Consider the following 26,633-nt stretch of genomic DNA (forward strand, 5'->3'; position numbering starts at 1 on the left):
GTGGGAGGCTGAGGCAGGATGATTGCTTGGGGTCAGGAGTTTGAGACCAGCCTGGAAAACACGGCAAGATCTCTATCTGAACAAAACATTTAAAAAATAATTAGCCAGGCCTGGTGGCACATGCTTGTAGTGCCAGCTACTCAGGAGGCTGAGGTGGGAGGATCACTTGAGCCTCAGAGGTAGAAGCTGCAGTGAACCATGATCACGCCACTGCACACCAGCCTGAATGGCAGGGCAAGATGCTGTCCCCCCACAAAAGTTAAACAAAATAATAAAATAATTGAAAGCTAATATCAAATTACCCTCCCAGTAGTTGTGCCAATTTTTCTCATACACTCTGCTGGCATTCCTCTCCGGCACCTGCAGATGCTGTAAATGCCAGAATCATAAAATATTGGAAAGAAAAAGCCTTGGAGATCATCTATTACAGTTCTTTCATTTTATGGGCCAGGAAAATCAAGCTTTAGCTGAGGGAAGGGGCTATATGCATAGCACGTTCATGGCACAGCTGGGACTGAAGCAGATCTCCAGGTTCTTGCCCTCTGTCCAGTGTGTGCAGGGGAGCCTGGCAATCTTTCCAAGACATCCTCTGGAAGGTCATTCCTCCTCCTGCCCAGCAGTCCGCCCCTCGCTCCCGCTTTATCATCATCAGCCCTGCACTGGCCAGATCAGCAGGTCTTTCAATGGAGCATCACACTGCGCCTCAGTGAGTAAGGAGCTCGGAGCCAAGGGAACCTTTCCTTGACATTTGTATCCAAAATTGAATTCAGTCTGCTCAAATGCTCGCTACACTTTCAAAGTGTGCCTTTCCTACCTTCCTTCTGCTGAGCACAATGAAGTTACAGACCCAGGCAGAAGGGAGGGGAAGAAAAATGTATTCTGTTGCATGCAGAAATAGATTTTACTAGTCAGCCATTTAAGGTGGGCTGACTCGGAAACATTTTGCCTTTAATAGGAGTCACTTTGGGAGGACAGAGGCAGAAGGTCCTTCTGGGGCCACTCTCAAGCTGGTGGGGCTGGTGAGATCCTGGAGGATTCTCACGTGCCAGTAAGATAGGCTTCTCCTGAGGATTCCCTAGAGCTTCACAGAGTCCGTGAATACAGGTGCCTCTCATAGAATCCTTGCAGGGTAGGCTGAGTAGGGAGGTTATGGAGCTTTCCTCATCAAATGCTCATTGGTGGTTACAAACCATCTCTCTTGACTCCATCTGCAGATGTTTTCCTTTTCCCCATGAGTCCCTGGACCCATGCTATTTCCTGCAGAGCCATAACGAGCCTGGGTCCTCTATTCTTGGTCTGCTTCCTGCACCCCAGTCCAATCTCATTACAGGCATTTAAAAAAAAATCAAAACAAGCCATCTGGTTATATTACACATTTATTTATTTTTTTAAAAATTGGCCGGGTGCGATGACTCACACCTGTAATCCCAGCATTTTGGGAGGCTGAGGTGGGTGGATCATGAGGTCAGGAGATCAAGACCATCCTGGCTAACATGGTGAAACCCCGTCTCTACTAAAAATACAAAAACAAAAAAATTAGCTGGGCGTGGTGGCGGGCGCCTGTAGTCCCAGCTACTCGGGAGGCTGAAGCAGGAGAATGGCGTGAATCCGGGAGGCAGAGCTTGCAGTGAGCCTAGATCGCGCCACTGCACTCCAGCCTGGGCGACAGAGCAAGACTCCGTCTCAAAACAAAACAAAAAAACAATCAATTCAAACATTTTAGTTATATTTATATTTCTTCCTCTCTTGTCTTACTTCCCCTCATTCTGGCCAATTACAAGGCCTTTTACTTTTTTCAGACGGAGTCTTACCCTATCACCCAGGCTGGAGTGCAGTGGTACGATCTTGGCTCTCTGCAACCTCCACCTCCAGGGTTCAAGCAATTCTCCTGCCTCAGCCTCCCAAGTAGCTGGCATTACAGGCATGCGCCACCACTAACTTTTGTATTTTTAGTAGAGACGGGGTTTCACCATGTTGACTAGGCTGGTCTGGAACTCCTGACCTTATGATCTGCCCGCCTCAGCCTCCCAAAGTGCTAGGATTATAGGCGTGAGCCACTGCGTCTGGCCTACAAGGCCTTTTTCACATACTGGCACCAAGAGGCCAAAATTCAGTTAGAAGAAAAAAGTCTCCTGTTTTTGCTACATGTTGCCAGATGTTTTGTGCTCCTGTACCTGGGCCTCCTTTTGGTCCTGGTTTTTATATTTCTGATGTTTCTTTATTCTGGAAAGAAAGAAGAGAGATATCACAATAGGAAAAGATGGTAGGAGAGGGGAGGGAAGCTCAAACTAAGGGTTTATTTTACACTGTATTAATACATCATTATAAGGCTTCTGACTATGTCATCCTTGGTACATCCTCAACCCCTAGATGTAATTCATCAACAGGACTTGTTGATTTTTACTTCTGCAGTATTTCTCAAGTCTATCCACCTCTTTCCATTTCAGCCATCATCACCCTAATTCAGTCTTCCCCCAGTTGGCTCCTGTCAACTTGCCCCTCTAGTGCATTTTCCACATTGTAGACCGAGTAATCAAAAAAGGACTTTTGGCCGGCCGCAGTGGCTCACGCCTGTAATCCCAGCACTTCGGGAGGCCGAGGCAGGCGATCACTTGAGGTCAGGAATTTGAGACCAGCCTGGCCAACATGATGAAACCCCATCTCTACTAAAAAAAATACAAAAATTAGCCGGGCTTTGGATGTGTGGCTGTCATCCCAGCTTCCAGGGAGGCTGAGGCAGGAGAATTGCTTGAACCGGGGAGGCAGAGGTTGCAATGAGCTGAGATCATGCCACTGCACTCCAGCCTGGGTGACAGAGCGAGACTCCATCTCAAAAAAGAAAAGAAAAAAAAAAAAGAAAGAAAAAAGGACTTTTAAGTCTCATGCCAAATGCTGTAGGAAATAATAATAACAATCATCATCACCATTGTTAAAATTTCTGAGTGCTTACTGTGTGCCAGGCGCCATTTTTAATGCTCTCATGTCTAATTGATTTAATCCTTACAATAATGCTAGATGATTAATATTATTCTGATTTTAGAGATGAACACATGGAATCGCAGAGATGTATGTAATTTGCCCAAGGACACATAGCAGTGTAAGCAGCTGCTTTAGGAACTCAGATCTGTAAGAGTTATTTAAAAAAATGTTCCAGGCATTAATGTGTGTATATTTGACAATGCTGGAGGGGTCACAATCAAATATAAACTGTTGTACAGGTCCCGCAGGATAGCAGGTGAGTCACTTTCTCACCAATCGATTGGAAGTAGGTGTCTGGGCTGTGAACAATTGCGAAGCTACATCCGGGCCCAGTGGGAAACTGTGAGGGATTAAGGGGGAGGTCTGTCTCGGGCCGGGTCCTGGCTCGAGTCAGGTGGATACTTGTTTTCTATTGCTGGTGCAACCAATTACCATACATTTCATGGCTTAAAAGAACACAAATTCATTATTTTGCAGTTATGGAGATCCAGAGACCCAAATGGGTCTCATTAGGCTAAAATCGAGGTGTTGGCAGCTCTGCATCTCCTTCTGAAGGCTTTCCAGGAGAATCCGTTCCCTACCCTTTCCAGCTCCCTGAGCCTGCGCGTCTTGCCGAACTCCTGGCCCCTTCCAACAATGGCACCACTCTGTGTCTGTCCTCACACCTCTGACTCTGATCCTCCTGCCTCCCTCTCCCACTTTCATAAGAACTCTTGCAGTCAATTCGATGGCTCACACTTGTAATTTTAGCTCTTTGGGAGGCTGAGGCAGGTGGATGGCTTGACCCCAGGAGCTCGAGACCAGGCTGGGCAACAGCAAAACCCCATCTCTACCAAAACATGAAAACTAGGCCCGGCACGGTGGTTCAAGCCTGTAATCTCAGGACTTTGGGTGGCCGAGGTAGGCGGATTACCTGAGGTCAGGAGTTTGAGACCAGCCTAGCCAACATGCTGAAACCCCATCTCTACTTAAACTACAAAAATTAGCCAAGAGTGGTCGCGCACACCTGTAATTCCAGCTACTTGGGAGGCTGAGGCATGAGAATCAGTTGAACCTGAGAGGCAAGATTGTACCACTGCACTCCAGCCTGGGTGACAGAGCGAGACTCCATCTCAAAAACAAAAACAAACAAACAAAAAATACTAGCTGGGGGTGGTGGAGTGCGCCTGTAGTTCCAGCTACTCAGGAGGCTGAGGTGCAAGGATCACCTGAGCCCAAGGAGGTCATGGCTACAGTGAACTGTGATGGCCGCCACTGCACTCCAGCCTGGGCGACAGAGTGAGACCCATCTCAAAAAACAAAAAATAAATAAAAGAACTCTTGCAGTCGCATTGGGCTCACTCAAGTAATCCAGGATAATCTCCCCCTCTCAAAGCCCATGCCATATTCCTATCTGCAAAGTCCTTTCATCATGTAAGCTAATGTATTTGCGGGTTCCCGGGATTATGGCATGGATCTCTTGGCAGGGAGCATTGTTCTGCCTACCCCAGGGGCTAATGGCATCGTGTGGTGCGAGTGCTCCCCTGGAACCAGGCTCTGTCTAGCCCTGAGAGCACAGGGACCCCAGTCATGTTTACTTTGGTATGGTTCATGTCTGCCATAGTAGATGTGCACATCTTTGATGAATGGATAAATGAAAGAACTGATAAAACAAATACACGTAGTAATAGGTTATCTGTCTTAGGAATGTAAGAAAAAACTGCCACTTTTAACATGGAAAGTTGGAGAGGATCTTTTTTTAAATTTTAATGGGGATTCCATAGTTTGGGCCATGCCAAAATTAATGGTGGTAACTGAGATTAATATATGTAGTGCTTTTTGAGACACAGTCTCCCTTTGTCACCCAGGCTGCAGTACAGTGGCATGACTTCGGCTCACTGCAACTTCTGCCTCCCGAGTTCAAGCGATTCTCCTGCCTCAGCCTCCCAAGTAGCTGGGATTACAAGCACCCATCTGATTTTTATATTTTTAGTAGAGACGGGGTTTCACCATGTTAGCTAGGCTGGTCTCAAACTCCTGACCTCAGGTGATCCACCCGCCTCGGCCTCCCAAAGTGTTGGGATTACAGGTGTGAGCCACCACGCCCAGCCACTGAGATTAATATTAAGTAGATCTCAGTGCTGAATGAACTTCTGCATTTGCCAGTCTTTTCTTGACATCATTGTCTTTTAACTGGCCCAGGGGGCAGAAGTCTGTTAAAGGAGAAGTATATAGAATCCACTCACTTCTATGGAAGATGCTGGGAAGGAGGGGTGAGAAGTGAGCCCAGGAACAGGCTAGTCTCCCGTGGGGAGTCTCCTTTCCTGGCTGCAGCAGTAGTTCTGCCTGGAGCCACACCACTCAGCCCCAGAGAGTCAGGTCTTCCAGGAGCTCCCACTCTGGTCAGGATTTAGTTCAAGATATCTTAACATGATTTACAAGGCCCCACCTACTCGGACTCTTTTCTGCCTCTCCAGCCTTGCCCCACATACCACCCAATCCTGTCACACTGGCCTCCTCATGAACACCCACGGCCAACCACCTTCCTGCCTCAGGACCTTTGGACATGCAATTCCCTAATTCTGGAATACTTCTGCTACTTTCTTTTGCCCGGTTAATTCCTACTTATCCTTGAGGCTTGGCCTAAAATCTCATCCTGAAACATGTTTTCTTTAAGCTTCAAATCTAAATCAGCAACCACTTCCTCACCTAGGTTATTTAAAAAAAAAAATAGCATGGTATCAGGAACTTGGGGTGGGGACTCACACTGACTTTTATCCAACTCCACCACTCCAGAGCTGTGTGACCTTGGGAGATCCATGTAAACCTCCATGTCTCTATTCTTCATGTCTAAAATGGGGCTAATGGTAGTACCTACTGCAGAGAATTGTTACGAGGATTAACTAGGATCATGCATGTAGAAAGTTTGGCAGAGTGCTACTATCAGTAGAAGCTATTATTCTCCTTTACAGCATTGATCAAAATTGTAATTATAAAATTATTATCATTATTTTTTGGAAGATGGAGTTTAGTTCTTGTCGCCCAGGCTGGAGTGCAATGGCACAATCTTGGCTCACTGCAACCTCTGCCTCTCCTGCCTCAGCCTCCTGAGTAGCTGGGATTACAGGCGCCCGCCACCACGCCCAGCTAATTTTTGTATTTTTGGTAGAGACAGGGTTTCATGCTGTTGGCCAGGCTGGTCTCAAACTCTATTATTTGTTTCATATCTGTTTTCCTACATATAGTGAACCCTATAGGGGCAACACACCATCCCTTCTGTCCTCCACTGTATCTGCAGTGCCTAGCATGCCACCTGCAATATTGTAGGCTTTCAGTAGATATATGTGGAATGGATGGATGAATGGATGGATGGACGGATGGATTACCTGGGCTGAGTCCCATGAAAAAGTGCCCCTTTGTCAGGAAATAATATTATTAAAGAACATTGTGTGGGAAGTTTCGATTGTCAGAATCTGGACTTATTAAAATTAGACCTTGTCAGGCACAATACTCACTGTCTCTCCGTTTCTGGGGCCTGTTCTCATGCAGGCTATTGTGATGCTCATTGCCAGGCAGATTTATGAAACATCTCGACAGGGCTTACATTCCATATGTTACAATTTACACATTCCTGCTGAGGTCAAGGTGGGGAATGGCATGCGTGCTAATAGCTGTGTTTCTCCCATGAACTTTCACATAAACCCTCTTTCCAGCTCGTTTTACTGATATAATATACTTTTGTAAACGATTTTTTTCAAGGTCATAAATGAACGCTTCCTAATTTCCATTTTTCAGAGGATTACAAGTCTAGAAAGGGCAACTAGAGGTTTCTGAGCCTAGCTACTTCCACTGGCAGCAACTTTATCTGAACCATCCTCAAAGATCTCCAAGGAGACAAAGGACCATATTTCTCAGTGGAGTCCCACAACTTCCCTCCAGTTCTCCCTTCCTCAGGTCTCAAGGATACTACTCCAGGGGATGATGGCAGTGTGTGGTGTTGATCCTGCATATAAGGATGTTTGAAGTCTGAGAAAAAGTGCTCTTTTGTAGAAAACATCCAACAAAATTGCTCAAACAAAATGGCCAGTGTTGAGCCAGTTCGCATGTGGCTGGACGCCTTCCCCTGAATTTCTGCTTCTTGGCAAGGAGGCCGACCAACATCAGTCTTCCTGTGCCTTAATTTTCCTTCTGACCTGAATTGTCAGTCACACTCCATCTTTGTTCCATTTGTCAAAACGCCATCGTTTTCTCTCTTCCCTGTGGTAGTTTCTTTTCTATTGTTAGAAAAGATAATAAAATAAAAAGTCAGAACTGCTGTGGGTTGATGGAAGCAGGTCTTACTGGCTGTGCAGTTTAGCCAGTCTCCCCCAAGCCAGTCTCATCTTCAGTGTTCACAAACCGTGGAAATCATCTCCTGCCAAATAACTCAGGCTCCATCAGGAGCCTACAACTCACAAAAGAATTTCCGTCACCAATTGTTCTGTGTTGGGGCCACGACATACTGAATGGTGGGTTCCCATAACAGGGCACATTCTCTTCCCAGCTAAAATATATTTACATAAAATAGTAAGCTCAGTACAAAAACAATACACTATTTTTCTAAGAGAAATGTCTGGTAGGTCTGCGTTTTGAAGGGTCTGTTGCTCTAGAGACACACGTTGTTTAGTACTGACCTGGGCCTGTGTTCAGGAACCCCAATAGCAATTTCATGTGAAGACAGGATAACTAAGACATTTTAGATGCTGAGGAGAAAATAATTCTGGATGCTCCCGCAATCATGAATTGTTTTCTCCCCATTGTTAACATTATTTGCCCAAAGAATGCCTTTTACCACAGAATTTACAATTCAAGACCTACATTAGGTTGTGTTCTAAATGCTGCTTAAAGGGAAAAGTGATTTTTTCAAATATCAATAAGTAATACCTTTTTCTGTCCTTGTAAATTACCATTCTAAAATTTGTTGGGATCATTTACTAAGTAGATTGATTCTTTTTTTTTTTTTAAACAAGGATTATTGGGAACTGAATTGGGGAGTTTAGTGAACTCATAAAGATAATAGCCTATCAACTTCTAGAGAGAAAACGTTAGTTGCACATATTGGTTCAAGACTCATAATGGATTTGGATTTCTCAAAAGGAATGCTAGAAGTTAACAGCAAAGAGCAATGTCTGCAAAGTCTGAGAAAAAAAATATGTTCAATGTATAATCATATAAACAGCTAAATATCAGTCAAGAAAAGGTTAGAATAAAGTTATTTTCAGATACACAAAGCTCCCTCAAGTGCATCCCCGCCTTTTTTCATCCCACGCTGGGCCCCGGGACTGACCTGTATGGATTGCACCAGTGGACTTCTTAGCCTTCCACTTCCAGTAGGGTTTGGCCAATGGGAAATAGTGGCAGAGCCTGGAGGGAGAAAGAAGAATGAGGTCAGGCTCTGTGTTCCTTGGCTCCTTCCCTGCTAAGTCAGCTCAAGTTAACCATGTTCCTTTCAGAAGTTCGGCCTTTTTATACAGTAGGCTTCTTCACTCTCTCCAGCAACTTCAATTCCTCTGTCTGGGTTCCAGAACCACTCCCTCCTCTTCCCTCCTTTCTCAGCCACAGGGATGGTAACGTACTCCCTATAGTGTCTGGAGCCAGGGGACTTCACTACCCCTCACTCGTTTCCCTTAACCCTGCCTACACCTTTTAAAATAGACCCTTCATTACAGCCTGGCCACCATGGCGAAACCTTCTCTCTACTGAAAATATAAAATTATAAAAATTAGCTGGGCATGGTGGTGTACACCTGTAGTCACAGCCACTTGAGAGGCTGAGGCAGGAGAATCACTTGAATCTGGGAGGCGGAGTTTGCACCACTACACTCTAGCCTGGGCAACATAATGAGACTCTTTCTCAAAAAACCAACCAACCAACCAAACAAAAAACCAGACCGTTCATTAAGTGTTCCTCGATTGCCCCACGTGAATGTGTTTCCACAGAAGCTTGACTAACACTGGTACCCGGATGACAGGGAATGGTTTTACTCATTCCTCTAAGACGCTATAGCAATTAGCATCAAAGGCTTTAGAATCACTTCAATCTGAGCTCTGCCATTTTCTTTTCTTTTCTTTTTTTTTTTGAGACAATGTCCCTCTGTCGCCAGGCTGGAGTGCAGTGGCATGATCTTGGCTCATTGCAACCTCGGCCTCCTGGGTTCAAGCGATTCTCATGCCTCAGCCTCCCAAGTAGCTGGGACCACAGGCACGCACCACCCCACCCAGCTAGTTTTTGTATTTTTAGTAGAGACAGGGTTTTACCATGTTGGCGAGGATTGTTTCGATCTCCTGACCTTGTGATTCGCCCGCCTCGGCCTCCCAAAGTGCTGGAATTACAGGCGTGAACCACCGCGGCCAGCCAGCTCTGCCATATTCTAGCTGTGGGACTTTGGACAAATGACCAGCTCTCCATGTCTCATTTATAAAATGAAAATTTTAAAATGACTCTTCACCCAGGATTTTTGTGAGGATCAAATGAGATAATCTTTTTTTTTTTTTTGAGACGGAGTCTCGCTCTGTCACCCAGGCTGGAGTGCAGTGGCGCGATCTCGGCTCACTGCAAGCTCCGCCTCCCGGGTTCACGCCATTCTCCTGCCTCAGCCTCCCGAGTAGCTGGGACTACAGGCGCCCACAACCGCGCCCGGCTAATTTTTTGTATTTTTAGTAGAGACGGGGTTTCACCGTGGTCTCGATCTCCTGACCTTGTGATCCGCCCGCCTCGGCCTCCCAAAGTGCTGGGATTACAGGCGTGAGCCACCGCGCCCGGCCCCAAATGAGATAATCTAAGAAAACCTGTAACGTGGTGCCAGTCATTTAAGAAGCATCTATAAAAGGTGGTTACTCTTTATCATTAGTTACCTCCTGCCATTGCTAGCCTGCCAATGGCTGCCTGCAGCACAAACAGGCCAAATGGCCCGAAGGAAGCCCCAAAGTTTCATTTATGTATCCTGAAGGGGTGCAGAAGAAAGCTGGACCAAGTGGCAAGCTACCTGCCTCTAACCCTCAAAGGGTATCCTGGGTGAGGAACACTGCTGTTGCTTTTTTGGGTTAAACCCTGACAGGCAGGGTGGGGCATCCTCTGGCCCTGGCTCCAAGTTCCACCCACAGTCCTTAGTTCATGACCCTGGTGCTCGTTGCCAAAGATAAAGGAGTAACTGGAACCAAGGCACATTTCTTAGAAGAGATGTGATCCCAAATACCTGACTGAGTATCTCTGGCTCTCTTCCTGATGTTCTCAAACAGCCAGAACTGTTTCAGTTTTGAGCATCTGAATCCCTGCCTGGGGTATCTAACTCCTCTATCTAACTACACGAGAAGCCCAGAAAATCAACCTTGATGGAGTTGTCTTTTAACAAATGTGGAAGGTGCCAGTTTGCCCCGTGAAGCCATTTTCCTTTTTTCTTTGCAATATTCCATTAGCTCAGTCCTTCAGGACTGCTTGTGTGATGGAAGGTGTGGAAGGGAGAGGTGAGAGTGAGAAGGCCCAGCTCAGTAAATGAGAGGTCACTGTGAAAGAGAAGAGCAGAGACAGGATTCATGTTAAGAGCACAGAGAGAAAGGATGAAGACTTCAGCAGCACACAGTCTGGCTCCCTTAACTCAGTGCTACTTATGAGCCTCTGGGTTCTAAAAATGCGGAAACCTCTGCATTTTCTTCTCCCTGTGACCATCAGAAATAGCCTAGCTCTGAGATCTTCTGAGAGCTACCATGTTAAAAATCCAAGTGGACGTTTCAGTAGAGCTGGCTCTTGCTTTATTGAGATACAATATTGGTGTGCTCACGCATTCCCCCCCCCCGCTCTACTAAACCCTGGCAGATGAAAATTCAAGTTCAGAGAGAGGGAGAGAGAGGAATGATACTGAAGAAAAACAACATCACCTTGAGATTCCCGGAAATAGCAAATTCTTTTTGCAACTCCCCCACAGTGCACTGGCACTACTGTTCACTGTATTTAACAAAAAAATAATAATTTCAGGCACACAGCACAGCTACTGTACGAAGAAGGTATGCTAGAATTTGATACAAACAAGAAGCAGGTGGATCGGACTTTAGTTGACATTGTACGGTGAAAACAGATTCTGTGGCAATGCAATTTAATTGTACTTGGGGCTGTGGACATTGGCATAATTGGACCGCACAGTAGATTTGACTCTGAGCATAAGCTATCCCAAGCGCTGATGCCAAAGAGATTTCCCGTTTCCTTATCTCCACCTCACTTCCTTCTGGAATTCTGATGCTGGGTCCTCGAAACTGAAGACTGCTTCTCTGGCTACCCCACATTCTACATGGCTAACTGTGGGAAACCCAAACCTCCCAGCCTCCATTTCCTCATCTAGGAAACCGCAAACAACCTCTAATTTAAAGGGTTGCTGTGAGAAGTGGAGGGAATGTACGAGACAGCCTAGACACTCAATTAGTGATGGCTAATAATAATAACTACTATTATGGAACAAAAGGAGGAGGAGGAGGGAAGGAGGAGGGAAGGAGGAGGGAAGGAGGAGGAAAAGAGGAGGACAGCGAACTTTAATTACATAAAGAAGTCACCCCCCAGAGCCATCTGGGCAGCATAAGAGTGATTTTATAGGATGCTTTAAAAAAAATCTTAACGTTCTCTTAAATGAGCTTGCTAATTTTCTCCATAGGATTATTTCTTTGTTTCTAAACTTCTGCATTTTATTCTGTTTTAATTATATAATATTTTAGAGTTGACATCAAAAAGTGCATCATCTGTTTTTATCTTTTTCAGCCTCATCCACATCCTTGGTTACTGTTGCTCAGTAATCCTGGGGTCACCCTAAGTACTTTTGTTCTAAAGACCTTTTAAAGGAAGCCAAGGCAGAGGTTTAGAAAATTTGTTTGTAGACAAAAATACATCAAAACAACCAAGGGAGTTATTCCTCTCTGGGTTAATTATTTTTAATGCCTTACTGGACACGTTTGAAATGCTTTTCAGGTCTTTTGGGAGTCAAATTAGGAGTTTTTTGTTTGTTTGTTAGGAGAGAGTTTTGTTTGATTTTTACATCTTGGAACTTGATCTTTGGTAAATGTCTGCATGTTTGCACATTGCGTAATATTCACTCCCCCTCGCACCGCACCCCCCCCCCCAACCCCAATGCTGTCAGGATTTCATCAGCATCAAATAGGCAAATAATACAGGGTAAAGAAGATTAGCAATTTCCGTGTGGCCCTCTGGTTATCTTCCTTTGACTGTGCTACTAAATGCAGCTCTAAAACACATGTGCTTTGGGGTTTGATCAACCAGTCCCTTCAATACAGTTCCAAACCAGAAGAGCTCCCCCTTCGGGTATCCTTGTTGCTAAACCTGTATGAGGCATCATTGACTTAATTCAGGCAAAAAGATGCTGTCAGTACTTGAGGTATCTTTATACGTCAGGTCTTCCTCCGTGACGTAGGAGGATGCTTTCCTAATTTTCACAATATAGTGATAAGCGAATTATTTATATACTCACCAGGGGCCTTCTCTGTGAAACTTAATGAAATGGACTTCAGTCTCCCTGAATAACACAGGGAGCAACTGGAGAGAATTCTTGGATCTAGTAAAAGTGAGGGTTGTTACAAGGATACTTCTTCTTTTTTTTTTTTTTTTTTTTTTTTTGAGACAGTTTCACTCTTGTTGCTCAGGCTGGAGTTGCTCTGGCCTGATCTCCACTCACTGCAACCTCCGCCTTCTGGTTTCAAGCAATCCTCCTGACTCAGCCTCCCGAGTCGCTGGGATTACAGGTGCCTGCCACCATGCCCAGCTAATGTCTGTATTTTTAGTAGAGACGAGTTTCACCATGTTGGCCAGGCTGGTCTTGAACTCCTGACCTCGTGATCTGCCCACCTTGGCCTCCCAAAGTGCTAGGATTACAGGTGTGAGCCACCACACCTGGCCATAAGGATACTTCTTACAAGAACTTGCACATCCTGCCTCAATGATGACCCAATCCTGAAGCACGGCCAGACTGTAAGCAAGTTGAGAGCCAGGTTTGTGCATCCTGGTTTAGTTACTGGGCCTGTAAAAGGTACTCGGTAAGTGGAAACCAATGAATGCTGTTCCAGAAGGATAGATTTTATTTCCTGGCCTTGGGCAAAGCTCTGCCACTAACTAAGTGCATGATCTTGGGCAGATCGTATCAATAATATCTTATCTGAAAAATGAGAGGTAGGATTAGAAGCTTTGTAAAGTCCCTTGCAGTTGTAACCTGCTGCAACCTGCTGATTCAGCCTGGTGAGAAATCGTCCTATGCATCCTGTGCCCACTGAGTGACAACTGGGAAGGTGCCAGGCTGAGTTAGGACAACAGAATGGTGACACTTAGATTCCTCTTGCCCCAAATAATTACTTAAAATATGTACAACATTGCTTTAAAAACGAACAAGGCTGGCTGATTCAAATATTCTCATCTTTTGACAAGAGCTCTGTTGATGGGATTCAGAAGGGAACTGCAGTCTCTATGGCCCTCTCTAGGCATGTTACCCACCTCAGATGAACAGGTGACTTTTTTTCTTTTTAAAATCTGGTTTCCAAACACAGAGATGGTCAAGGAGCTGCTTTGGCATCATACACCCATCTCAGATCCATTTGTGATAGGCATATGGGAACTGTGTTCAGGGACTCCAGTTGCCTTTAAGGAAATAGGGCAAACTTGACCTAACAGATGTTCATGTTTATCCAATAATAATAATGATACACTGTGTTTGTTTGGAACATGAGTAAATTGTTCATGCAACTTCAAGGTCCCAGTGCAAAATTCTGGATTCAGACACTGTGGATTTATCACACCCACTGGGGGTTATTGGCTTCACAAACCTCTGAATGGATTATCCTCTTCCATTAGAGTGGGCTCATCCTTTCCAAAAGATAACATCTTGTTTCTCTGGCCTGAATTTCCCTTGACTTCTTTCAAAACACAATTTGTGAAAACAATGTGTGAGAACACATGACAATGGGAAGTGCTCAGCGGGAATACTGCAATAAATATGTCAGGTATATAAACTAGCTGATGATATTTATTTGGTTCTTAAGAAATTTTCTTAAGAAAGTACTGGGATACAATAAATTACAATACTTTTTCAACATCTCAGATTTCTCCAGTAACGCATATATGCTGGCAGACCTTAGTGAATCAAGCTAATTTATTTGTAAATCATCAAAGGAAAGCATAAAATATATGTCTCCAGGCAAGTGAATGGACTGGGAAGCCAAATTGGGCAACAGCAGTATTTTCCTAGGCCAGAAGTAAACATGTCAACATGGTGACGAGGGTTTTGTCCCACTCCTGGCTGAACTTTGAAGGGTGAGATGGCTAATATCGAGGGACCCGGCTTTGTAGTTCTTTCTCACAAAGCATTCCATGAGTCAAGAGAAGGACAATCTGCAGCATAACCCAGAGAACTAGGTCAGAATAATATTTCTTAATGGAGATTCCTATGATGTATTCATTACAGCAGTGGTTCAGAATTTTCTGTGCCTTGATAGGTTGTATTTTTAAGTAGGCACCCATTTTTAAATTTAATGTGATATAAAACTGAGTTCCAAGGAATCCCTATTATGTAAGTGGTAAAAAATGATGTGGAGGAGAGGAAGCAAAATACGTGCATATCCTCATATACACTATAAGCCAGTATTCCAAAGATGATCTCTGGGAACATAAAAGTTTATGCTGCCCTTGATTTGTGTGGTTTTAAAAAATACCGGCAATATTTAGGGATCTTGGAGCATAACATCAGAACAGAAACTCTTTGCCCTAAATTTGCCTGTGCTATCTGGCTTTCTTTCTTACTGCTCTACATAGATTCTTCCTCCTTTCTAATTAAATGAGCTTGTCCACAATTCCCTTTGTGGACTGCATTTCCACATGACTTGCCTATTCTTGTATTTTTTTTTTTTTCCCTGATATTTGTTGAGCTTGGGGAGGGACACCCTCCAGCTCCACTGGGTGGGATGGAGGAATCTAGCCCAACTCCCCTTCCCCATGAGGTTTTTTTCTTTTGACTCCAGCTAAAAACGATGTCTCCATCCCTTCTTCTATTTATTTATTTATTTATTTAGAGATAGAGTCTTGCTCTGTCACCCAGGCTGGAGTGCAGTGGCGCGATCTCGGCTCACTGCAAGCTTCGCCTGCTGGGTTCATGCCATTCTCCTGCCTCAGCCTCCCGAGTAGCTGGGAGTACAGGCGCCCGACACCACGCTCAGCTAATTTTTTATATTTTTTAGTAGAGATGGGGTTTCACTGTGTTAATCAGGATGTCTTTATCTCCTGACCTTGTGATCCGCCCGCCTCGGCCTCCCAAAGTGCTGGGATTACAGGCAGGAGCCACCGCACCTGGCCTTCCATCCGTTCTTCTAACAGTACCCTAGGGCACAGTTTCTCAGTCTCAGCACTATTGACATTTTAGGCTGGATAATTCTTTGTTCTGGGGGGTCTGTCCTGTGCATTACATAATGTTTAACAGCATCCCTGTCCTCTACTCACTAGATGCCAGGACTGTGCATCTAGTGATCCTATCTTACTGCAAGTTGTGACAAAAAATATCTCTGGACATTGCCAGATGTCTGCTGGGGAGAAAATCATCTCAGTTGGGAACAACCACTGCCCAAGAGCTCTCACCAAATCGTTCGCAGATTCTGGAGAACAATGGTCAGGTCCTTCGCAGCGTTTGGATTCGTGTTCAAGTTAACTGATGATTAATGAATAAAAGATGCTTTTAAAAAATTACCGGATTGGGCGTGGTGGCTCACGGCTGTAATCCCAGCACTGTGGGAGGCCGAAGCAGGTGGATCACCTGAGGTCAGGAGTTCAAGACCAACCTGACCAACATGATGAAACTCCGTCTCTATTAAAAATACAAAAATTAGCCAGGTGGGGTGGTGGGTGCCTGTAATCCCAGCTACTTGGGAGGCTGAGGCAAGAGAATCTCTTGAACCGGGTGGCGGAGGTTGTAGTGAGCCCAGATCGGGCCACTGCACTCCAACCTGGGTGACAGAGCAAGATTCTGTCTCTCTCTCTCTCTACATATATATATAAACATATATATATATATACACATATATAAACATATATATATATATATATATATATACATACACACACACACACACCCCCCAATAGGTACACTCTAAAAATTAACAAATCAGGTTAATTTGAATCAGGTCAGATCTCCCAGAAAACTACAAAAAGTGACTACATATTGCCTCTCTCCTCTTAAGAGTTTACAGAACCATAATTTTAATGCTGTGAACATTGGGTTGAAATAAACTACCAGAGAATGTCACTGCATCTTTTGAAACATTATTGCTGAAGTCACTAACCATTGTCTGATAACTCTTATAGAAAGGTTAGTATGGCAAGTTCCTCTTTGAGTTTAGTACTAGAAAAAGTTCATCTCTTCTGAAAAACTAGGTTACTTCCCTTTATTGCATCATGAAAGATACATAACCAGTGCTATTTTCCCCTTTCTTACTTGGCTGTCAGGAAGTTCAGAATTGTATTACGCTCAATTATAGTAACTATCTGCATCCTTTGATTCTAATATTAATTCAATCTTTTTTCTTCTCATTAGCCCCACTTAGCCCATCTTTTACCCTTGTTCCAATGGCTTTCTTAAATCTGTCATTTTTTTAATAAAACAAAATTTTAAGCAAGTGAAGTCCTTATTTACCATCAAAAGTAGAATACTTTGAGAGTAAATGGAGAGAAATTAATAATTAAGCTGGGACAACAGCTTAAGCTGAGACTGTCCTGGGCAAAATCAAAATGTGGTGTCACTCTAGATACAAATAATAAATAAAAGAGATAACATTTGTGCCATTCCCAGGTTGGGGATAATTAAAGATAAACATGTGCCCTACATAGAGAATGAAAGCTAACTTATGTGCTTCTTATTTATCTTGTGTCACATCTGTTGGTTAGAGTTTAATATTTATCATTTCTTGGGAAATTTTGTAATTAACCTCTATTGGTAGAGAAAAAAATATTGGGCTTTCTAAAATGTATTTAATTTTTCCGAGGTAAGGGGGGAGCGCTTCTTTTAGCTCTGGAACAGTGATCACAATAGAAGTTTCATTTGTTTGTGATTTATGGAGACTTGGAATAAATGTACTATTGACCAGTGTCAGATTTCTAATGACTAGATCTTGTTTTTCTTAAGCAACTTCTCATAAACTTTTGTCATATTTTGAACAGCAAGCTGATACTGTGTTCCAGACCGTTTACAGTGCTATTAATAAATGCTATGTGGTAACTCCAGGAAGAGGATCAAACTACTTTTTCTCCCCATTGGCTGAAACCAATTTCCTGCTTATTTTGAAAAACATGGGATTACCAATGTCCTTTTCATACACTGGGTATTTTGTAAAGAAACCCATTAAAAATAAATGAGATTCAAAATTTTAACCTAAAGGCTCATAGTCAAAAAGGAAATCATTGTCAGTGCCTTGGTTGCAAAGTCTTTCATATGTGAAAGAGTGAGATTTCAGTGTGGTATAGGTGAGTTTAAAAGAAGATAGAAATTACTTTCTGTGTTTGTTCAGAATCATGCTGTAATTCAAGCTCTTGCAGGCTCACCTGTTTTAAGTCATAGCTAATATTTTCTGATTAGAAAAATTGGAGGTTTAATAACTACCAGTTATTGATTTCTTACTATATGCCAGGCACTATGAAAGCAATTTACATATTGTGTTTTAATTTGTTCTCAAAACAACCCTGTGCGGTGGTGGTATCATTAGCCCCGTTTTACAGTTTTGAAAATTAAAGCTCAGAGAAAATAAGGAAGTCACCCAAAGCCATACAGAAAATAAGTAGCAGAGGAGGCTTTAAATTCCAGTCATCTGATCCCAAAGCCCTGCTCTCTATACTATTGTAAACTTCTACAGTAAGAAGCTCTCTATGTGAAAATTATAAGGTTCAACCCTTGGCCCAACAAGATGGCCAGAGAACAGTAACAATAACCGTAGCAGTGACACTTAGATAGCACACATTCTATGCTATGTATTGTTTTGAAAGTTTATATATATGATCTCACTTACTTATCACAACAGCCGTGCATGAAAGATAGTATACTCACTTAAAAATGAGGAACCGTGAGAGCAAGCAATGTGCCCCAGTGTTCTGAATAGACATACTCCTTTCCACACGTTCACATGTAACAATTCTGTGATGGTCTTCTGCACTGTCCGGCACTTCATAGTTTTCAAATCACCTATGGATGCTTTATTTCATTTTATATCATCTCCGTTTTACAGATAAAGCTACTGAAAAATTGAGAGCTGAAGCTATTTCCCTAAGATCACCGTAACTGGCAAAGATAGGACTTGAGTTCAGGTGTTTTTATACCTACCCCAGAATTATTTATCCTGGACAAAGCTGCAAACCTGAAATGTGGCTCTAAGGAACAATGCAGTTCTAAGATTTTCAATGCAATTCTAAGATTTTCAGACTGTTAACCTATAGACTTCTGTACTAAAAGAAGAAACCTAAGCTTGATTTTCAGGCAAAAGCCACATATTTCCTGTTTTAGGGTCCTGATGTAGCGCAAAATGATTTAAATTTCCTTCTAGATGGCAACAACCTCGTTTAAGGTCAGATACAGAAAGGTTTCTCTTCCTGCCCTTCTCCCTGATCCAACAAGAACGAAGATTACTACCTTTGCTGAATTCACACCAATATCAATACTAAGCCTATAACTTACCAATTAATTAGAAGCATAGAATTTATGTCTATATAGATAATAGCCAACATGCATTGAGTGCTTCCTAAAGGCTAAGAAATTTACATGCCTTACCTTATCTAGTCCTCATAACTTGCCATTATTTTTTATCTTGAAGAGCAGAAAACGAAGTTTCTCACAGGTTAAATAGCTTTCAGAGTCACTCAACTAGTGGTGATTTTAAGCCAGCTATTTAAACAGCTGCCCTGCTGATTCCCTAAAGCCCAGTCTTGTAGGCAGAGATTTATCCAGACCAACCATTCCAAATCCTTCAAACCCTTCCTGCATCTGGACAGTAAGGTGGAATACTTCCTAAACACACTGAAATGTGAGTGTGGGCAGAAGGCAAAAGGAAGTGAGGGCTGTCTGTTGCTCCTCATTCCCATCTCACCTTTAGTCATTCTCTAGTCTTACAGATCTCCTTGTTCTTTTATAGCAATTACTACAATATGAAAATATTTCATTTGTTTCCTTGTAATGTATCTGTCATACCTACTGGAAAAAAAAACTGTGAGAACAGGGTGAACCTGTCAATACCTTGTGCTCCTACTTGCTGCTACAGTGCAAGACAATTTTTGTTGCATGGTGAGTGAGTGAATGAATGAATGGCACCGAAAGGATGCTTTATAAAAAGGATGGGGAAGGTGAGCTATTCCATTTTTCTGGTAGACAACTTGACTTTTTTTAAAAAAGGCTTGAAAACAATCATTTCCAAAAGGCAAAGGATGCCCCGATTTGCTAAGATTTACGGAGAGCCACGGTTAGGAACTTCACGAGCAATTGCTGCTTAAACATTGTGTCTGATTTTTGTCTTGGTAAGCCTCTGCCAGGAATTCTGTCCATTGCCCTTTCTCACTCCCGGGCGCTTTCCTCTTCTTCCACCACTAATGAATACACATCCTTCTGCTGACCAGCGGCTGCATATCCCAGTTCCCAGAGGAAGGCCCAGGTAGCTCTTCACTACTGGCGAATCCGTTAATCTGAATGAAGAGTCAGTGCCTCCTCCGGGTGGATTTTTGTGAAGCTAAACTGACCTCTGGAGGAAATGCATTCTACAGAAAGCAATGCCTTTCTCCCTCTAGTCATCTTTTTTTTTGTTTCCTCTTATTCCTTTGCTCTCAAATATATCCTGCATACTTTTCTTTAAAAACATATTATCTAAGAAGACTCCAAATGCAAACGGTTGAGATTTTTCCTTTCCACCTTACTTTCTGAGCCACCACTATGTTATAGACTGCTCTAAAGAATATCCCCTTCCTGTCCTGCTGCACCCTCCCCCCAATATTCCTAACTCAACCTTGGATACTTGTACAACATATATTCAGTTTGAAAGATAATACTGATACCTTGTTTTATATGAACATTTATACACCAGGACCCTGGCAAGGGACTGACTTCATTGGGATACTTTATGGCTTAATACATCTGAATGATTTATATCTCGTTTTGTCTAAGCATTTATGCTAATAAATTTAACAGATTCTCCAGCACTGCCTGGTCCTTCGTTTTCTTCAGGGGGTCAAAGTGAGAGGAAAATAAAGCAGGGTGTTACTAAAGAAATAAGAAATTGGCCAAACTTATTTAGAACACAAATAAAATTACTGCACAAATAAAATCTCTGCTTACAGTTAAGCTGGAATGGCAGTCAAAAAAAGGGTTAAAAAAAGTTCCTAGACGCAGGTAGATTTCTGTAATTAAGCCATTTCTCAAAGGGGAAGTAAATGTGACAGAATATTTAGCAAGCTAATTTACTGAGGAATATTTTGTTCCTATATAATTAAATTCAACACTGAGGTAAAACTGACAACTATTAAACTGAGGGCAGTTGGGAGAGGGAAAGGGGATGAGATAAAATCCAGTCTATAAAACATATCCCGTTATCTTTTACAGGTTAAAAAACACAAAAGAAATACTTGGAAAGAATTGTCTAAGATGGAAAGATTTTAAGATTGTGTGATTTTTTTTTTTTTTTTTTTTTTTACAGGTGCAGAATAATTTTTTTCCCCTCTCTCATGGTTTTTCTTTTCCCCATTTTTTTTCCTGTTGTTTGCAAAGTTGAATCTGGGGTCAGGAGTTCTAATTGTAACCTCAGACTGGAATTCCAGATGGTGCGCTCAGGACTGGAAGCAACTCTCAGTTCATCAATTTCATGGGCCTACATATCTGCTCTGGCCACGGCCTGGCCTCCATCCCCACTGTGGCATTAATGCAGAACAAATTGAGACATATCCTCTATATAATTAGTTCCAGAATTTAAAAAGATTTACGGTATAATAATAGAGGCAGCGCCGCGGAATCCTTTCATTGAGGACTCTCGGGGAGCTCGGGGACCATCTCGCGGTGGCATCAGAACAGACGGGTAACCCCGTGGCTCCAGGCACTGCGAACTGGGGGAAAGGGGGAAATTTTGCACCGCACTCGGCAGTACCTAATGGTTCCTGGCCCCCAGACAGGGTCAGAGAGGAGAGTTAGAACCGTAAGTAGGGACTGGTTAAAAAAAAAAATTGAGTTCATTTTGAAATGATCAGAAGAAGCTGGGAGTAGTTATCAGAAAAGCTCCTCCCTTGCCTTTTTTTTTTTTTTTTTTTTTAATTAAAGAAATGATGTTGAAATTTTTACCGCCAGTGCGGGGCTGAGAACCAACCTAAACACTTGCCCCGCAGCCCCGAGTGGGCAGATTCCGAGGAGTTGGAGTCGGCGGGGAGGGGAGCAACAGCTAGCTGTAGGGCTGTCTTGCGCGTGGGGCTCCGGGCGCGGGTCCCGGAGAGAGGTGCTAGTCGAACGCCTGTTCCTCTCCCGCGACAGGCGGCAGCGAGGTCGAGCCACTCTTTATTACAGCCGGCGGGCCCCGAGCGCAGGGTGGCTGTCACCGCCCTTGACCGATCGCAGTGCTCTGGGGTGTTTATTCAGTTGTCCACGGCCGCAGGGTGTCTCCCGGAGGGCGGCCCGGGCGTGCGCACTGGTCCCTGGGGTTGCGGCTGTATAGCAGCCCAGCTCCGCGCTCGGTCAGATGTAGTGAACAGCTCCGGGGTGAAAGTAGGGATTGAGAGATCCTCACTGCCCTGCTCCCATCCAGCCTCGATTTTTTCATATGGCAATAATTATGCACCTTCGAGGCGGAGATGCCTGCGCTTTGCCAGTGTATCAACGCCACACGGTTTTCCAGGGGCTCTCCTTGCCTCTGCATCCTACTAGCTCTAAAGAGGCAGAAGGGTGGTGGGTAAAACCTCCAACCGGATGTTGAGAGACCTGGATTTCAGCTCGGCTTTGCCACTAACTTGTTTCCTGTCCTTAAACAGTAGTAGTAACAAAAACTGTAAAGCTGATTGAGTCCAAGGTCAACACTATTCTCCTATCTAATCCTCAGAACAACTCTATGAGGTGTGCGCTAGTATCCCATTATCCCGTTTGACCAGTAAGGAAACTGAGGCTCAGAGAGACTGCGGAACTCGTCTAGGGTCACACAGCTGTTGGTTACCTGGCAGAGCTGAGGTTCCATTCTGGGGCCACCAATCCCTTGCTTTTTACCGCTGCGCTCCATAGCTTGCCTCTCTTTCGTCTGTCTGGGCCTCAGTTTCCTTCTCTGTAAAACGAGGAGTTTAATCTGCAGCTTTCTTTACCAATCGGTGGTTCAGACCAGGAACCTCTGCCACAGATCTCGGAGCTGACAGGGGTAAGAAGGTGGGTGAAATAAGGGAGCGCCCAGTTTTCCACAGCCTGCTTTTCCCTGGGACCTCGCGTAGGGCGGGCCTCGTGAGCTAAAGGAGGTGCAGGAGAGCACCTATCTTCCGCGGCGGGTGAAGGTGCTACCTGCCTTCGAGCTAGACTGTGAGTCCTGGTGCTTATCTCAGGGCGCCAAGGCCAGTGTAGAGGGCGAGTTCCCCTTGGGTAACCTCAGGTCTCCCGCAGAGAACGTTATCCCCAAGAAAGAAGAGGAGAGAGAGTCATGGAGCGCCCTGAGACAGCAGGAGTACGTCAGTTCCCCAGCGCTGGCTTAGGGTCGCCTAGGTTTCCGGGCATGTGGATCCGTGGGGGTCGAACGGAGACTTCCTGTCGGGTCCCTAGGGTCCTCTGACTGCGGCTCCTGAGTTTAGCACTTACTTCTCGGCCCCGCAGGCTGCAGGGAACTCCTCCCACCTCTTAAGTCAAAGAAGTCGAAGTCGGGCGAGGGGGCACCCCGGGGTTCGCACCGGTGCTCTTCCCCTCCCCCCCCCACAAGGATTCTGAGAAAATAAATGGCAGAGGAGAGAGGAGTCCTACATTTGCTTGGCTCCCCTTTCCTCCTACCCACCCCTACACCCCTTAATCCGGGGCAAAAACTTATTTTTAAAAAATGTTGGCAGAGATTTACGTGTCTTTGCCCTACCTGGGTTTCACAAAGACTCACATTCAAGCCTGCCTCCCTCCCTTCAGATAACCTCCTCTCCCCCCGCTAAAAGGGCCAAGGATGGTAAAAGAAGAAACAATCTCTATCTTTTCCTTTGAAAATGAAAGCCCCTGGCTTTTCATAAAGGGCTCCTCATCCCTCAGTGCTTGAGTCCTAGTTAAGAAAAACGACTTCCAAGTAGAAATAATAGGCGGAGAGAAGGAAGGGAGATACAGGGATCTGGGGGGTCCTAAATTTTGTCTCGCGAGTCGTGTCTCCACTCAACAAACCAAACGCCTGAGCCCCGCGAAAGGTTTAGGGATAGAGCGTGTGGGAGAGGACTGGGCAGACAGCGTAAGGGGCAGTGTCTTGGAGAACCTTTCTTTTCTCAATAATGATTTTAAAAACTTCTCAGTGGAGACGAAGCAAAGTCAAGCAGCAAAGGTGGCCTGGGGGGCAAGCGGAGGGCTCAAGTTCCTCAGGGTCTCCTGCGCCTACGAGATGCGCATCCCCAAGAAGTGCGCCCTTTGACTAAGTCCTGGACCCGCACACACTTCGGGTCCGCAGCCAGAATTTAATAGCGAGAACGTTTACGCAATGCAAGCAAAAAACCAAAGCGTAAAAAATGACTATGTCATTTATTGAAACGCCACTCTGTCAAACTACAACTACTTTGCTTCACATGTTTGGCTGGAAAGCTTGGAGCCCCAGCCCGGGCCAGCCAGGTACAGGAGGCCGGACTGCAACCGGTTGCTTCCCTCCCGTCGCGTCTGGCTGTCCCACGCTGCGCCGTCGCTGCTGCCTCCTGGCGCCCCTGGGATTTTATACGCACCTCTGAAACACGCTCCGCTCCGGGCTCCCAGTTCTTCTCCTTGCCTAGGGGTTCCTTCCCAATAGATCCTGACTCCTTTAGAAGATCCAAAAACCAAACCAAAACAACCCCCCTTCCCGCCCCAAACACCTGCTCTGGGGCGCGGGGCTGCCAAACAGAGACTAGATGAAGGAAGTCAGATTTGGCGAAGCTCTTCGAGCTCCCAAAGATTCGAACACTACCTCGCATCCGTGGGCCGATGGAGGCTCTCCCTACTCCACTTCTTGGTCCCCCTAACTGGCTTCCGCCTCCTGGTCAATCACTGAGCAACCAGAATGGTATCCTCGATTGGGGTCGCAGGCAGTGCTCGGCGAGTGGCTCCAGGAGTTACCCTCTCCCTGCCGGGCCTCGTATCCAGATCTTCCCCTTCACCCCTCCTCCCCAAACTGGGCGCCAGGATGCTCCGGCCGGAATATACGCAGGCTTTGGGCGTTTGCCCAAGGGGTTTCTTCCCTCCCAAACTAGCCGCTGTTTTCCCGGCTTAACCGTAGAAGAATTGATATTCCTCACTGGAAAGGGAAACTGCTGCTGACTCCGATTTTAGGTATACGGCAACCGCCCTCCGCCGGGCGCAAACCTCACCAAGTAAACAACTACCAGCGGATCGAAACACGCCCGGGTTATAACTGGTGCAACTCCCGGCCACCCAACTGAGGCACGTTCGCCTTCAGTACCGACCTCTGGAAGCCAGAAAGGGCCACCTCTCTCCCCGGTGACCCCAAGATCATGGCCACCCCCTACCCGACGGCTCCAGAAGCAAGAGCCAGACTCAAGGGTGCAAAGTAAGAGTATACACTTTTCTGAAGCCTGAGAGAGTTCTCTCTGCGCTTTCCTGAAGTTCCCGCCCTCTTGGAACCTACCTGCTCCTCCCTCCGAACCACTCTCTTAGATTAGTAACCCCATCTCTACTCCCACCGCATTCGACCCTGCCCGGACTCACTGCTTACCTGAAGGGACTCTCCAGTGAGACGAGGCTCCCACACTGGCGAGGGCCAAGAAGGGGAGGTGGGGGTAGGGTTGTGCCACACCGGCCAGCTGAGAGCGGGTGTGGGGTTGAAGAGGAGGGTGTCTCCGAGAGGGACGCTCCCTCGGACCCGCCCCCACCCGCGCTGCGAGGGCGCCCCCAAGGAGCAGCGCGCGCTGCCTTGCCGGACTTGGGCTGCTTAGTGAATGGAGCGGCCGAGCCTCCTGGCTCCTCCTCCTCCCCGCGCCGCCGGCCCCTCTTATTTGAGCTTTGGGAAGCTGAGGGCAGCCAGGCAGCTGGGGTAAGGAGTTAAAGGCAGCGCCCACACCCGGGGGCTCTCCGCAACCCTACCGCCTGTCCGCTCCCCCCCTTCCCGCCCTCCCTCCCACCTACTCATTCACCCACCCACCCAGAGCCGGGACGGCAGCCCAGGCACCCGGGCCCCGCCGTCTCCTCGCCGCGATCCTGGACTTCCTCTTGCTGCAGGAGTCGGCTTCCACGTGTGCCCCGGAGCCGGCGTCTCAGCACACGCTCCGCTCCGGGCCTGGGTGCCTACCGCAGCCAGAGCAGCAGGGAGTCCGGGACCAGGGCGGCATCTGGGCCAAGTTAGGCGCGGCCGAGGCCAGCGGTGAACGTCTCCAGGGCCGGAGGAGCCGCCGGGCGTCCGGGTCTGAGCCGCACCAAATGGGCTCCGACGTGCGGGACCTGAACGCGCTGCTGCCGGCCGTCCCCTCGCTGGGTGGCGGTGGCGGCTGCGCCCTGCCTGTGAGCGGCGCCGCGCAGTGGGCGCCAGTGCTGGACTTTGCGCCCCCCGGCGCTTCGGCTTACGGGTCGTTGGGCGGCCCCGCGCCGCCGCCGGCTCCGCCGCCGCCGCCGCCGCCGCCTCACTCCTTCATAAAACAGGAGCCGAGCTGGGGCGGCGCGGAGCCGCACGAGGAGCAGTGCCTGAGCGCCTTCACTGTCCACTTTTCCGGCCAGTTCACTGGCACAGCCGGAGCCTGTCGTTACGGGCCCTTCGGTCCTCCTCCGCCCAGCCAGGCGTCAACCGGCCAGGCCAGGATGTTTCCTAACGCGCCCTACCTGCCCAGTTGCCTGGAGAGCCAGCCCGCTATTCGCAATCAGGGTAAGTAGGCCGGGGAGCGCCCCCTACGCGCGGGGCAGTGGCGCCAGGTGCTCGCTGCTCTAGGACATCCCCCTCCTCCTACCCCTTTTGACCGCAGCTCTTACCCAGCTGCTTCCCAAGGGCCGTGAGGGTAGCGGAAGCGGTGGCTGGGGAGGAGGCCGGGGAGTCGGAGTGAACGCAGGCACGGGCCCTCGACATCCTCCAAAGCCAGGCAGAGCTGGGAGCCTGACTGTTCGCATGAGCCGGGAGGTCGTCTGGGGCCCCTGAGAGTCCGAGAGATTCCGGGACTGGTAGTCCCCACGGGAGTGGGACCAGGAAACCAGCGCAGTGTCTGGCTCTGCTTCGGGAAGAGGTTTTGTTGATTAAGGCAACACCAAATTGTCACCAAGCATTGGGCTTTTCAGACGTCCGGACTCTGGATTCGGAGTGGGACCAGGGCGGAGTGAGCGCCTGTGCTGTGCTGCCTCCGCCGCGCTAAAATGTCCAGGAGCACCTCCAGCCCTTGTAATACGGTGTTGGCACACACTAGGTTCATATTAAGTATCGTGGAGAGCTAGAATGAGCAAATACACCGCCAGTAACTAAATGGCTTTCTGGAACCGCGTC

The 26,633-nt window shown here is 46.3% G+C and overlaps 1 protein-coding gene and 1 long non-coding RNA gene across 14 annotated transcripts in view; one reads left to right on the forward strand and one right to left on the reverse strand.

The window, feature by feature from the left end:
• Positions 1-1,819: 1,819 nt before the first annotated feature.
• Positions 1,820-24,989, reverse strand: LOC102132931 (uncharacterized). Of its 7 annotated transcripts, none has more exons than XR_001484953.4 (5): positions 24,888-24,989; positions 8,285-8,361; positions 6,926-7,232; positions 5,205-5,357; positions 1,820-2,223 (listed from the first exon to the last, which is right to left on the reverse strand). It is a non-coding gene; the product is annotated as an uncharacterized lncRNA (long non-coding RNA). The 7 variants fall into 7 exon arrangements; XR_012423353.1 differs by lacking the exon at positions 24,888-24,989 and adding an exon at positions 24,123-24,328; XR_012423351.1 differs by lacking the exon at positions 24,888-24,989 and adding an exon at positions 22,182-22,367.
• Positions 24,990-25,190: 201 nt separating this feature from the next.
• WT1 (WT1 transcription factor) overlaps positions 25,191-26,633 on the forward strand; it is a 47,754-nt gene continuing 46,311 nt past the window's right edge. For all 7 annotated transcript variants that reach the window (XR_012423348.1, XR_012423349.1, XM_074013996.1 and 4 more), the window contains exon 1: positions 25,191-26,027. Coding sequence is in view for 4 of the 7 variants with exons in the window: in XM_065528334.2 (XP_065384406.1) it covers positions 25,589-26,027 (439 nt within the window). In the remaining 3 variants the exon portion in view is untranslated. The remainder of the gene's footprint in view (positions 26,028-26,633) is intronic.

This window comes from Macaca fascicularis, chromosome 14, assembly GCF_037993035.2.
Source record: "Macaca fascicularis isolate 582-1 chromosome 14, T2T-MFA8v1.1".
In the NCBI taxonomy this organism is placed as follows: Eukaryota; Metazoa; Chordata; class Mammalia; order Primates; family Cercopithecidae; genus Macaca; species Macaca fascicularis.